This window comes from Hemiscyllium ocellatum, chromosome 28 (assembly GCF_020745735.1).
Source record: "Hemiscyllium ocellatum isolate sHemOce1 chromosome 28, sHemOce1.pat.X.cur, whole genome shotgun sequence".
Lineage (NCBI taxonomy): Eukaryota > Metazoa > Chordata > Chondrichthyes > Orectolobiformes > Hemiscylliidae > Hemiscyllium > Hemiscyllium ocellatum.
This window is the reverse complement of record NC_083428.1, coordinates 7,586,156-7,600,047: the sequence shown is the minus strand read 5'-3', so window position 1 is coordinate 7,600,047 and position 13,892 is coordinate 7,586,156. Positions and strand designations below refer to the sequence as shown.

Genomic DNA, 13,892 nt, shown 5'->3' with positions numbered 1-13,892 from the left:
TTCGGACCTGATGGTAGAAGGAAGGTCATCAATGAAGCAGCTGAAGATAGTCAGGCCTTGGACACTACCTTGAAGAAATCTTGTAGAGGTGTCCCAGTATTGAAATGATTGACCTGCAACAACCATAACAATCTTCCTTTGAGCTAGGTACACTTTCTTGGAAAGCTGCACCCAGCTGAAGGTTGAGGAGCAGGAGTCTCAGAAATCTGGGCTTTAGCTATTAGAACGGTGCGTCAGAACCTGAATGCTTCAAGCCTGAGAATTTAAATTTTGAAGCTCCATCCCAGTCTTACATTATTACCTTCCCCAGGCATGGTGTCTATTCCACTGATCCTTTCCCATCTTGATTCCCCTTGGAGGCTCATCTTCCTTTGCCATTTATTGTTTAAAAATGAATTCCTCAAATACCCGATCCTTGCGCTCATGGTTCCAGTCTAGTTGCTATTTGAGGACCATGAGATATAAGAGAGGATTAGGCGATTCAGTCCATCCAGTCTGCTACACTATTCGATCATGGTTTCTCAACCACCCTCTCCTCATAACTTTACTCATCAGGAGCCTATCTATCTCAGTCTGTATTGCACTCAATGACTTGGCCTCCACAGCCTTCTGCAGCAATGCGTTCCACAATTTAACCACCTGAAGAAATTCTTCCTCATCTCTAGATTCAAGAACAGTTTTTTCCCCACTATTATAAGATTTCTGAATGGACTCCATTTAATCTTGATCTCTCTGTATGTGCACAATCACTACAGCCCTAACATTGTATTCCTCGCTCTGTTCTATTGCCCTAATCCACTTTCTGTGGTATGATCTGCCTGTGCAGCATGCAAAACAATGGTAATACCATCCGGTGTCAAGGGACGATGGTTGGATTCTCTCTTGTTGGAGATGGTCATTGCCTGGCACTCAAATGGCATAAATCTAACTGGACACTCGTTGAGGTGTGTCCTTTCACTGTACCTAGGTACATGTAACAATAATCAAATCAAATCGAATCATCTCAGTTCTCAAGGGTCTGAGACTGTATCCTTGTCTCTCTCATGAGTGGAGCATTCTTTCCCACGTCCACTCTATCCAGGCCTCTCAGTATTTTGTAAGTTTCAATGAGATATCCCCCCACCACCCTTCTAAATTCCACAGAGAATTCCTTTCCTTTCCTTGCTCTTTTGCCTGAATTTTACTCCCCTGTATCTCTCTTGTAAACTGATATGTGTGATGGTCGTGGCTTTCCTTTAAGTCGATTGCTGGTTACTCTCTCTGCTGCTGGCTGTGAACCTGCCAAGAAGATTTTGTGGCCTGACTAAGCCAAACAATCTTCTCAGAGCAGAAATTGGCAAGATCTGGAAGTGAAAGCTAATAAGAAGCATAACAGCTAAACCACAAAGAGGAACACGCCTGTTATATTTTCAAAAGAATAAAAAAAAATCCCTTAATTATAATATTGATTTAATGAACAGATTGGTGCTATATGATACACATAGTATACAGTTAAATCTCTAGATCGGGTTACAAGTCATTATACCCTGAGGCAGTCAGTATTTTTACAAAGAACGTAGTATTGTAAGGACTACAGATCTGTTTAGATTCTCACTGCAGAATGTACGCTGTCTGCATCCGTATGTTCTTGCAAATCTGATAGCTTCATATATCTTTCTTTCATGTGGGTGGCATTTAGCAGTGACCCTCTAGACCTAAACTCTTTTTAAGTGCACTTCCATTTTAAGACTTCAGACTTCTGTGACCTAGAGTGGGAGTTGGTGGGGGAAGCAGAGAGCAGAGAATGTGTGGGTGTTGTAGCTTCAGCTTTTGGGGATTTTGGAGATGCGGGGGTGATGGAATATGGGAAGATGTGTGCTTTGCTTCCTGAACTGGGGATGGGAATGGAGAAATTCAACATGGTGAGAATGGTTTAAACTACAGGATTTTATTGAATAAAAAACAAACCTACTTTTTCCTCAGGCGTCTCTTTTGCAGTAGCAGCAAGCATGCCTTAGCCTTCAGTCGGAGCTCCACAATAACCATCATTGCCTTGAATCTCAAAGCTCCAGTCTCCCACCTCGGGACCTGACACGTGGATTGGGGAGCTTTGAGATAGACTGTCAGATAAATGTGTCACTGGGGCTTTCCAAGTCCGAAACTATCATTACCTTTGCTCGATTTTGTGTAGACTGATGCTGCGTGTGCTGTAATTTGCTCCTTTTCCTCAAACAGTCATTAACCAAAACACTGATGAGCATCAACAATAACAAAATCAAATTTGCATATACTCCAGTATTTTTTCCCCGAGGAACCACAACTCCAAAGGCATCTTGAATGAAAATGTAATTTTCAATCAAAGAATGGACAAAACTAACTCATAATATTCCCGCTATAAGCCACCCCAGTTCTAGTGGGGCCTATTATGGCTCTACATTACCAGAGGAGGTAGTGGAAGCTGGTACAATTATAACGTTTAATAGGCATCTGGATGGGTGCATGAATAAGAAGGGTGTTGAGGCATATGGGCAAAATCCTGACAAATGGGACTAGGTCAGATTGGGATATCTGGTCAGTACAGACGGGTTGGACCAAAGAGCCTGTTTCTGTGCCGTATAACTCTATACGTTCACAGGGGCAATGGACGATTCCATCCCAAAATCCCCAATCCCATGTGCAAGTTTGTTCACAGTGACCGAGCAATCAGAGAGCCAAATTGTGAATGGAAGAGAGAGGTGATTGGCAGTGGTCAGCAAGGTCAAGGAAGTGGGGCAGGAATGAGGAAAAAGCACAGAGAGAGATGTTGAAGTAGAAGGGAGGCTGGAGAGGGAGGACAGTGTGGTGAGGGAGGAGGGGAAGGATTACAGATGTTGGAAAATGTCTGAAAGTAATGATCGCCTGATGGGGCTCAGGGACATAATTAAGTCCTCAAGCCAGTTGCAGGAGTGGAGGCAAGTTATTTGGCTGTGGTTACTGTTGAATATGTTCCACTTTTGATCAGAGGGAGATAATAAAGAATAAAAAAAAACAAAAGAACTGTGGATACTGGAAGTCAAAAACAAAAATAGAAATTGGTGTAAAATGTCAGCCGGTCTGGCAGTATCTGTCGAGAAGAAGGTTCTGAAGAAGGGTTACAGGAGCCGAAAAGTTAGAACTTAGAACATTATAGCGCCCTTCGGCCCTCTATGTTCTGCCGACCAGTGAAACTTAAGAGGTATAGTCAGTAAATTTGCAGAAGACACCAAAATTGGAGGTGTAGTGGATAGCGAAGAAGGTTACCTCGGATTACAACAGGATCTTGATCAGATGGGCTGAGGAGTAGCAGATGGAGTTTAATTTAGATAAATGCGAGGTGCTGCATTTTGGGAAAGCAAATCTTAGCAGGACTTATACACTTAATGGTAAGGTGCTCGGGAGTGTTGCTGAACAAAGAGACCTTGGAGTTCAGGTTCATAGCTCCTTGAAAATAGAGTTGCAAGTCGGTAGGATAGTGGAGAAGGCATTTGATCCTTTATTGGTCAGAGTATTGAGTACAGGAGTTGGGACATCATGTTGCAGCTGTACAGGGCATTGGCTAGGTCACTTTTGGAATATTGCATGCAATTCTGGTCGTCTCCTTATTGGAATGATGTTGTGAAACTTGAAAGGGTTCAGAAAAGATTTTCAAGGATATTGCCAGGGTTGGAGGATTTGTCCGGTAAGGAGATGCTGAATAGGCTGGGGCAGTTTTCCCTGGAGTGTCGGAGGCTGAGGGGGGCCTTATAGAGGTTTATAAAATCATGAGGGGCATGGATAGAGTAAATAGACAAAGTCTTTTCCATGGGTGGGGGAGTCCAGAACTAGAGGACATAGGTTTAGGGTGGGAGGGGAAAGATATTAAATAGAAATAAGGGGCAACTTTTTCCTGCAGAGAGTCGTGCGTGTGTGGAATGGGCTGTCAGAGGAAGTGGTGATGGTTGGTACAATTGCAACATTTAAAAGGCATCTGGATGGGTATATGAATAGAAAGAGTTTGGAGGGATATAGGCCGTGTACTGGCAGGTGAGACTAAAATAAGTTGAGATATCTGGTCGGCATGGACGAGTTGGACCAAAGGGTCAGTTTCCATGCTGTACATCTCTATGACTCTGTCACCAACACTATTTCATTATCATCCATGTGTTTGTCCAATGACCATTTAAATGCCCTTAAAGTTGGCGAGTTTACTACTGTTCTAGGCAGTGCGTTCTACTCCCTTAGTACTCTCTGAGTAAAGAACCTGACTCTGATGTCTACCCTATATCTATCGCCCAGTCAGGCAGCATCTGCAGAGCAGGCGAATCGACGTTTCAGGCATAAGCCCTTCATTGGGAATCCTGATGAAGGGCTTCTGCCTGAAACGTCAATTCTTCTGCTCCTCGGATGCTGCCTGACCTGCTGTGCTTTTCCAGCACCATGCCCTTCAACTCTGATCTCCAGCGTCTGCAGTCCTCACTTTCTCATATATCTATCACCTCTCAATTTAAAGCTATATCCCCTTGTGCTAGGCATCACCATCCAAGGAAAATGGCTCTATCTGTCTCCACATCTAACCGTCTGGTCATCTTGTATGTCTCTATGAAATCAACTCTCAACCTTCTTCTGTCTAATGAAATCAGCCTCAAGTCCCTCAGCCTTTCCTCAAGACCTTCCCTCCATACCAGGCAACATCCTGGTAAAACTCCTCTGCACTCTTTCCAATGCTTCCACATCCTTCCTATAATGCGGTGACCAGAACTGTACACAATACTCCCAAATGTGGCCGCACCAGAGTTTTGTACAACTGCAACATGCACTCATAGCTCCAAAACCCAATCCCTCTACCAATAAAAGCTAAATGCCTTCTTAACAACCATATCAACCTGGGTGGTAGCTTTCAGGGGTCTATGCACATAGACACTGAGATCTTTCTGTTCATCTACACTCCCATCACCATCTTGCCATTAGCCCAGTACTCTTTATTCCTGTTAATCCTTCTGAAGGAAATCACCTCATACTTTTCTTACTGCTAGCCAATTTCTGATCCAGAACACTAAATCACCCTCAATCCCATGCCTCTGTATTTTCTGCAATAGCCTACTGTGGGGAGCCTTATCAAATGCTTTACTGGAATCCATATACACCACATCACCCACTTTACCCTCATCCACCTGTTTGGTCATCATCTCAAAGAACTCAATAAGGTTTGAGAGGCACGACCTACCCTTCACAAAACTGTGTTGACTGTCCCTAATCAAATTATTCCTTTCTAAATGATTATAAATCCTATCTCTTATAATCCTTTCCAATACTTAACCCACAACCAAAGTAAGGCTCACTGGTCTATAATTAACCAGGGTTTTCTATACTCCCTTTCTTGAACAAGGAGACAACATTTATTATCCTTCAGTCTTCTGGCACTATTCCTGTAGACTATGACGACATAAAGATCAAAGCCAAAGAGTCTGCAATCTCCTCTCTGGCTTCCCAGAAAATTCTAGGATAAATCCCATCTGACCCAGTGGACTTATCTATTTTCACACTTTCCAGAATTGCTAACACCTCCTCCTTATGAACCTCAATTCCTTCCAATCTATGAGCCTGTATCTCAGTATTCTTCTCAACAACATTGTCTTTTTCTTGTGTGAATACTGATGAAAAATATTCATTTAGCACCTCTCCTATCTCCTCGGACTCCTCGCACAATTTCCTACTACTATTCTTGACTGGCCCTAATCTTACTCTAGTCAGGTCTTTTATTTCTGACATACTGATAGAAGTCTTTCGGATTTTCTTTAATCTTACCCGCCGAAGACTTCTCATGCCCCCTCCTGGCCCTTCTTGGCGCTCTCTTTGGGTCTTTCCTGCCTTGTAACTCTAAAGTGCCCTAACTGAGCCTTGACGTCTCATCTTTACATAAGCATCCTTCTTCCTCTTGACAAGAGACTCAACTTCTTTAGTAAACCACGATTCCCTCACGCGAGCACTTCCTCCTTGTCTGACAGGTACATACTTATCACGGACACACAGTAGCTGTTCCTTGAACAAGCTCCACATTTCAATTGTGCCTGTCCCCTGCAGTTTCCTTCCCATCGTTTGTATCTTCAGTCTTGCCTAATCACATCACAATTGCCTTTCCCCCAGCTATACCTTTTGCCCTGCAGTATATACCTATCCCTTTTCATCGCTAAAATAAACGTAACTAAATTGTGGTCACTATCACCAAAGTACTCATCTACCACCAAATCTAACACTTGGCCTGGTTTTTTTTTAGATTAGATTAGACTTACAGCGTGGAAACAGGCCCTTCGGCCCAACAAGTCCACACCGACCCGCCGAAGCGCAACCCACCCATACCCCTACATTTACCCCTTACCTAACACTATGGGCAATTTAGCTTGGCCAATTCACCTGACCCGCACATCTTTGGACTGTGGGAGGAAACCGGAGCACCCGGAGGAAACCCACGCAGACACGGGGAGAACGTGCAAACTCCACACAGTCAGTCACCTGAGTCGGGAATTGAACCCGGGTCTACAGGCGCTGTGAGGCAGCAGTGCTAACCACTGTGCCACCGTGCCGCGGTTCATTACCCAGTACCAAATCCAATGTGGCCTCACCTCTTGGACTACCTACATCCTGTGTCAGGGAACCCTTCTGTGCATATTGGACGAAAACTGACCCATCTAAAGTATTTGAATTTTTCAGTCAATATTTGGAATGTTAAAGTCCCCCATAACAAGTACCCTGTCACTCTCGGTCCTATCCAGAATCATCTTTACAATCCTTTCCTCTACATCTCTGGAGCTTTTCAGAGGCCTATAGAAAACTCCCAACAGGGTGACCTCTCCTTTCCTGTTTCTAACCTCAACCCATACTACCTCAGTAGACCTCCCCCTCTTTTACCACCTTCCCTGTTCTTACTGAAACATCTAAACACTGGAACCTGCAACAACCATTCCTATCCCTGCTCTATCCATGTCTCTGAAATCCCCACAATATCGAAGTCCCAGGTACAACCCATGCTGCAAGTTCATCCACCTTATTCCGAATGTTCATGGTGTTGAAGTAAACACACTTCAAACCACCTTCCTGCTTTCTGATACACTCCTGCGACCCTGAAACCTTATTTTGGATCTCACTACTCTCAACCTCCTGTACAGTGGAGCTACAATTTGGGTTCCCATCCCCCCTGCTGAATTAGTTTAAACTCTCCTGAAGAGCATTAACAAATATTCCCCCCAGGATATTAGTACCCCTCTGGTTCAGGTGCAGACCATCTTGTTTGTAGAGGTCCCACCTACCTCTGAGCCCAAATTATCCAGGTATCTGAATCCCTCCTGTCCTGCACCATCCCTGTAGCCACACGTTCAACTGCTCTCTCTCTCCCTATTCCTTGCTTCACTAGAACATTAACTCTGATTTCTCCCCACACATGTTGCCAGACCTGCTGAGACAAAAGGATGTCTTGTACTTATATGCCTCCCATGATTTTAGAACTTCCCAAAGCACTTTACAGACAATGAATTACTTTCTGAAGTGTAGTCATTGTTGTAATGTAGGAAATTTGGCAATCAGTTTGTTCACAGCAAGCCACAGCAAGCTCCCAAGACACCAAAGGGTTACAGGAGGCCCCTGATTTCCAAATGTTCATGCTTTGGGAAACGATCCCTTACAGAGGTCTAATTTTAAAGACATGTTGTACAAACATTTCCTGTACTTAGGAATGCCTCCTTTATGTTGTCTGCATTATCTTTGTTTCTTACAAATAAACTTGTGAAGGGGCACTGTGAGGTTGTTAGGATAAAAATAGTTTGCAGGGATATAGGGAAACGTCTGGAGATTACCACTAGGTTACCTGATGCAGACATGATCAGTCAAATGGCCTCCTTCCATACTGTATTCTGAGCGTATGCCTTCGTAACAAATATAGCCTCACGTGTAAAGTTATGTGACGTACGGCTGCATGTAAAGACAAATTATTCTTTTCCTAAAATTAAAGTTTGCTCTTGGATTTCTGTCCTGTTTTGCAGACTGTTCCTCTGAGTGCCGTCGGAAAGCCTGTACCCCCACTGGCAAGTGCTGTCATGATGAATGCCTGGGCAGTTGCACAGAGCCTGGCAGCGCGGCAAAGTGTGTGGCGTGCCGACACTACTACTACAACGGTGTGTGCATCCCCGATTGTCCCCTTGGCACCTACAGGTTTGAGGCCTGGCGCTGTGTCACCTTCTCTTTCTGTCAGATGCTGCACAATGAATGCAAACCTTCCAAGGAGACCGAGTGCACCCGATATGTCATCCACAACGGAGAGTGCATGCCTGAATGTCCTTCAGGATACATAGTGAATTCTTCCAGGTAAGGGCACGCTGAGGAACTAAGCCAAATAGTCAAACGGATTTGCTGAGTTAATTGCCAATGAGCTCTGACAATAAATAGGTAAATAGATCATTGAAAATCATTGCTGCTGACGTCAAAATGTGATGATAGTATAAATACAAAGAAGAAACTGTAATGCCTAATATAGAACATTCCCTAAAATGAAGATAGTGTGAAAAAAAACTAATATTGCATAATTATGAATACTTCAGTTGCAAACAATAATGATCCCTAGGCCTCTCTGATTTACAGACCAATAGTAAAAGGTTTATTCGACTTAAAATGCAAAGTGCCGTTGATCTTTCTACTGTTATTTTGCAACATGTTGTAATCCTGACCAAACATAGAAATATTTGCACGATCTGCATATGTTTTCTTCTTTATTGCTTTTTCTTTGCGAGAGATTGTGAAGAGCAGAAATAGTAACTGCTTCCAAAGCTTCCTGATGAGGAAAGAAAGAGCTCTTATTTCTGTCTAGCCTTCTGTAATCCGAGGACATGTCAGAATAGTTTGTTGAATCGGTGCTGAAACTCTGCAGGACACCCTCATGCCATCTAGAGCCAATGAAGTAGTCTTTCAAAGTGTGGTCACTGTTGTAGGAGAAGGGTTCTCAACAACGGGTCTGCCAAAATAACCAGAGAATGAATAAAATGTGGCAGTCCACTTGTGCTGAGCTCTCCCTCTCTCCCTCTCACCTCTCTCTCTCTCTCTCTCTCATCTCTCTCTCTCTCTCTCTCACCTCTCTCTCTTTCTCTCACCTCTCTCTCTCTCTCTCTCTCTCTCTCTCTCTCTAAACGGCCTGTGACTGAGCATCTCTGCTCTCTCTGGCACTGAAAGATCCACTGCTGAAATCTGTCCTGACAGACCTCACCTGAGGCTCAATCTGGCATCTGCACCAATTAAGCAAAGCAAAATAAAATATAGATCGTAATTATACTGGGAGATAATGACATTGTGACCAGCAGGTTATTACTCCCGATGCAAAAACAGAGGTTGCTGGAAAAACTCAGCAGATCCGGCTGCATCTTTGAAGAGAAATCGGAGTTAACATTTTGGGTCCGGTGACCTTTCCCGCAAGCTTTAGTAATCCAGACACCCAGGCTAATGTTCTGGGGAGATGGATTTACATCTCGTCACTGTGGCTTGTGGGATTTAAATTCTAATAATAGTTTAGAATATGAAGATTTTAATTTACTAGAATATGAAGCTGGTCATCAATCATGCCCTGTTCACAAATGAAAGAAAATCTGCCATTTTCACCTGGAGTGGCCTACACCTGATTCCAGACCTACAGAGATGTAATTGTACTCTGAAATGCTAGTCACTCAGTACAAGGGTAATTAGGGATGGACAAGAAGTACTGGCTTGGTCATTAAGATACATACCCCATAAAAGAATAAAGGAGATATAAATAGATAGAAATGTTCATTAGAAAATAATGCTTTTGTTGAATTTTGTGACATTTTTTGTAACAGTCACAGGACCACAGAAAGGTAAAGGTGAAAAACCCAAGATAGGAAACTGTTGCATTATAAACCTTAACACTGTGTTCAGAATGAGACAGAGAGGAATGTATCTAAGTTTACTGCTGATAGCAAGTTAGCTGGAATCTAAGTTGTGAGAAGGACACCAATACATAATGCAGAGGAAGTGAAAGCTTATATACTTTAGTCAAGAGAATAGAAAAGGTGAATATATTTTAAAATATGGGAAACTACGAAAGTTTAATGTTCAGAGTAACCTGGATGTACTCAAACAAGGAGTACTAAATGTTTAGAAAACAACTAATGCTTGTCGATCACAGCAGGTCACATTAGTGTACACTCTCTCTCTATGGATGCACTCTGACCTGCTGTGATCTCCAGCATTAGTTGTTTTCAGTACAGATTCCAGCATCTGCAGTCATTTGCTCATAGATGCAGGTACAGTAGCAATTAAGAAGGAAACTGGAATGTTGCCGTTTATTTATGGCAATTAGAGTCAGAGTGTGTGAAACTCTTGCTGCCATTGTGTGGAGTTTTATTGAGACTATTGTTGGAATACTGCAAATCTTTTTGGTTTCTTTAGCTAAGAAAAGCTAGACTTTGATTGGAGGTGATGCTGTGAAGATTTACCAGAAAACTAGTCCCTGAGATGAGAGCCTTAGTAAATTGGTCCTATACTGTCTGGAATTTAGCAGAATGAGAGATGACTTCATTAAGGCATTTAGAATTCTGAAGAGGCTTGGCAGGGTAGATACTGAGAGCTAGTCTCCTTGGTTAAGGAATGTAGAACATGGACGCCCAGTCTCAAGAGAGATGAGAAATTTCACCTCCGTACCTCCAACTCAAGTGTATCCTTGAAAAACTGCGCTCTGAACTCCAGGTATGGTCACACCAAAGTGCAGTTGTAACAAGGCTTTCTTATTCTTGTTCTCTTGCAGTAATTTGCCTTGCCAATTAATTGCTGTACCTGTGAGCTAACTTTCAACGCTTGTTTGGATACTTCAGTATCTTAAATTTAAAATTGTCACCCTTATCATTTTTCCACTTTATGACAACAAGTTACCTCTCTCCATAGCGTCCATGTTCCTCTGACTGCATGCGAACGCACAACAACTACCACACTACCCATGTCACATCATTAAAAATCTCCGGTAACTTTGTCAGACATGATCTGCCCTTAACACAGCCGTTTTGACTGTCTCTATTAGTTTTCCCACTCTTGATGTCAAGCTGATAGGCCTGAGAATCATGGTTTATCCTTTGGTTCATTCTTAATCAACACTGTCACGTTTGCAAACCTGCAGTCCCCAGGACTAATCCTCTGTTGAGAGAGGCCTGAAAAAAATTCTCTGTGATTTTTTCCCTTACATCCCTCAACAATCTCGGTTGCATCACATCGAGGCCTAGCAACCTCTCTTCCTGGAGTGCTGCCAGCCTTTTTATCACCTCTTTATCTATCATCATACTGCTCAGTTGCTCAAAGTTCACATTTCCAATTGGGCCATAGGTGCCATCTCCTAATTTGGTAAAGACAAAAACAAAATATTCATATAGTACCTCTGCCATATCCTTTGCTTTCACTGAGCAGCTTACCCTGCCTGTTCCTTATGGGCTCCACTCCATCCTTTACTTTTGGTTTTACTGTTAATATGGTTGAAGAACATTTTACTATTTGTTTTAGTGCAGCCTGACACCCTTTCCTCTTGCTCCCTCTTAGCCTGAGCCTCTGTCCTGCATTTGAAATACTCTCCCTGATTTCTTTTGCTGTTATTATTCCAATGTGCATCACATACCTTCTTTTTTCTTCCTTATTTTCTCATCTTGATACCACGTAATTATGGGCCAGCTTCTACCCAATTTATCTCTCTTTTGAAATTCTCCCACTTTTCATCCACTGTTTTATACACAAAAATGCATTTCCAGTCAATGTATTCCACTTCAACTTTTAGACCCCTAAATTCTGCCTTTCCCAGTTTGAGATCATTATTATTGACTGATTTTAATCCTTTTCTCACATAATATTAAACCTTATTATAGCTGCGATTGCTATTTCCCAAATAGGCCCCCATTCTGATGGTTTACAGTGGGCCTGTCTCATTTCCTAGGTGCAGATCCCGAATTGCTCCCTTCCTTGTAGGATTAGAAATGTACTGTTCTAGAAGGTTCTCATACACATGTTGCAGAGATTTCTTCATTTCCATGCCCCACACTCTTTATTTTACCCAGTCTTACCCAATGGTAATTGAAATCACCAATTATTACAACTTTACTTGTCCTGCAGATTTTCATAATCTACTTAGAAATGCTGTCTTCTACTTCCCATCATTTGGGGATCTGTAATAAATACCCAATAAGGTCACTGCTGCCTCCCTGTTTCTCACCTCCAACCATACAGCTGTTAATTCGGGGACTACATCTCATACAAGGACAGTGATACTATTTCTGTCCAAGTTTGTTACATCTCCTCCGTTTTTACCCACCCTGTTTCTGCTAAAAAAAACTCCTAGATGTTAAGTATCCAGCCCTGTTCTGTTTTCAGCCATGTTTCTGACCCTGCTACCATGTCAAACCTGAGAGTAATTTCTCCTTTCAGTTCCCTAGTTTTGTTTGCTATGCTCCATGCATTTACGTTCTAACAATTTAACCCTGCCCTTCTTTCTTTCTTGCCCATTGGAAGATGACCATTGCTTTTATTCACTGTCAACACTTATGCCTTCCCTCTCTTCCTTTTCTTCTTTCTCCATGTCTCTTTTGCCCTCTCTGGCACTTCTAAAACTTGACCCATTAGTCACCCCAACCCCCCCTGCCTTACAAGTTTAAATTCACCCCCACTACACTAGTTACTCTCTCAGCCAGGAGATTACTTCCTTTTCTTTTATCAAAGCTTTGCTGTTTGGGTTTATCTGGTGAAATGTCTTCAGGTTGTTTTGTTCATTTTAAGAGTGTTATATAAAGTGTTATATATCAATATCAATTCTAAATATTTTCAATTTCGAGATGTGTCATTTGTTCTTATTTCCTTTTTAACTTTTGGTTTGTGTGAATGCTGTTGATGAGCTGAAATGAGCTCATGTCTGTATTCAGGAGTAGACAATAGCTGTTTACAAACTGGGACAGTGTGAAGCGGTAAATGAAAGAGCTGGCCTCTCCGTGTGTGGCAGTTCATCATTGACTCATAAATGGCAAATTAGTACTGTAGGACAGAGATGAAGCTGTCAGACTGTTGCAGGAGAAAAACAATCACAGCCTTTGTTCTCTTCCTAACAGCCCTGTGGGACTACCTACATCACAAGGACTGCAGTGGTTCAAGAACGTGGCTCACCACCACCTTCTCTCAAGGGCAGTCAGACATGGGCAGTAATTGCTGGCATTCTGATGATCCCCTCTTCCCATGAAAGAATGAAAGAGATAACATCCTTTATGTGCAAATTGAAGGAACTTTGTCACAGTTGATGAGTTTTTGTTATGCACAAATGAGTCAGGGTTGACAATATTTAAACCTTTGTGAAGTCCTATCCCTTCACACTTTACAAAACATTGTTCCCCAGTCACTGAATCTAACCATCTTTCCTTGACATTCAACGGCATTACCATTGAGTCATCCCCCATCATGACATCTTGGGGATTGCCACTGACCAGAAATCTAACTGGACCAGTGGAAACAAGAGCAGGTTAGAGGCTGGGAGTTTGACAGCTCGAAAATCATCTCCTGACTCTCCCAAGCCTAGTCACTACGTACTTGTCTTGTTTCTCTTAAATGTATCCTTACTGTCGCACACTTCCCGTGGTCCTGAGTTCTACGTTCTCGCAACTTCCTGGGTAAAGATATTTCCTGTAAGTTCTCTGTGAAATACAAGATAATTATTGTATATCAATGGTGTTTGGTTCTTTTTCTGCAATTGGAAACCTGTTTTAATATACACTCATTTTAATCTATTAAAATTGTAATGGCCTCTGAATCATCACCCCTCAGCCACCTTTTTGATCTGGCTGTGACACTGTCTCTGACCCTCCCTCCCCCTCTTTCTCCTCTCTCTCTTTCTGGTTGTGTCTGTC

General features: G+C 42.5%; 1 protein-coding gene across 1 annotated transcript in view; it reads left to right on the top strand.

Annotated features, from left to right (window-relative positions):
- The window catches only part of LOC132829094 (insulin receptor-like), a 262,793-nt gene that overhangs the window by 163,880 nt on the left and 85,021 nt on the right, over positions 1-13,892 (top strand). The window contains exon 3 of the mRNA XM_060846407.1: positions 8,010-8,331. Coding sequence (XP_060702390.1) covers positions 8,010-8,331 — 322 coding nt within the window. The remainder of the gene's footprint in view (positions 1-8,009; positions 8,332-13,892) is intronic.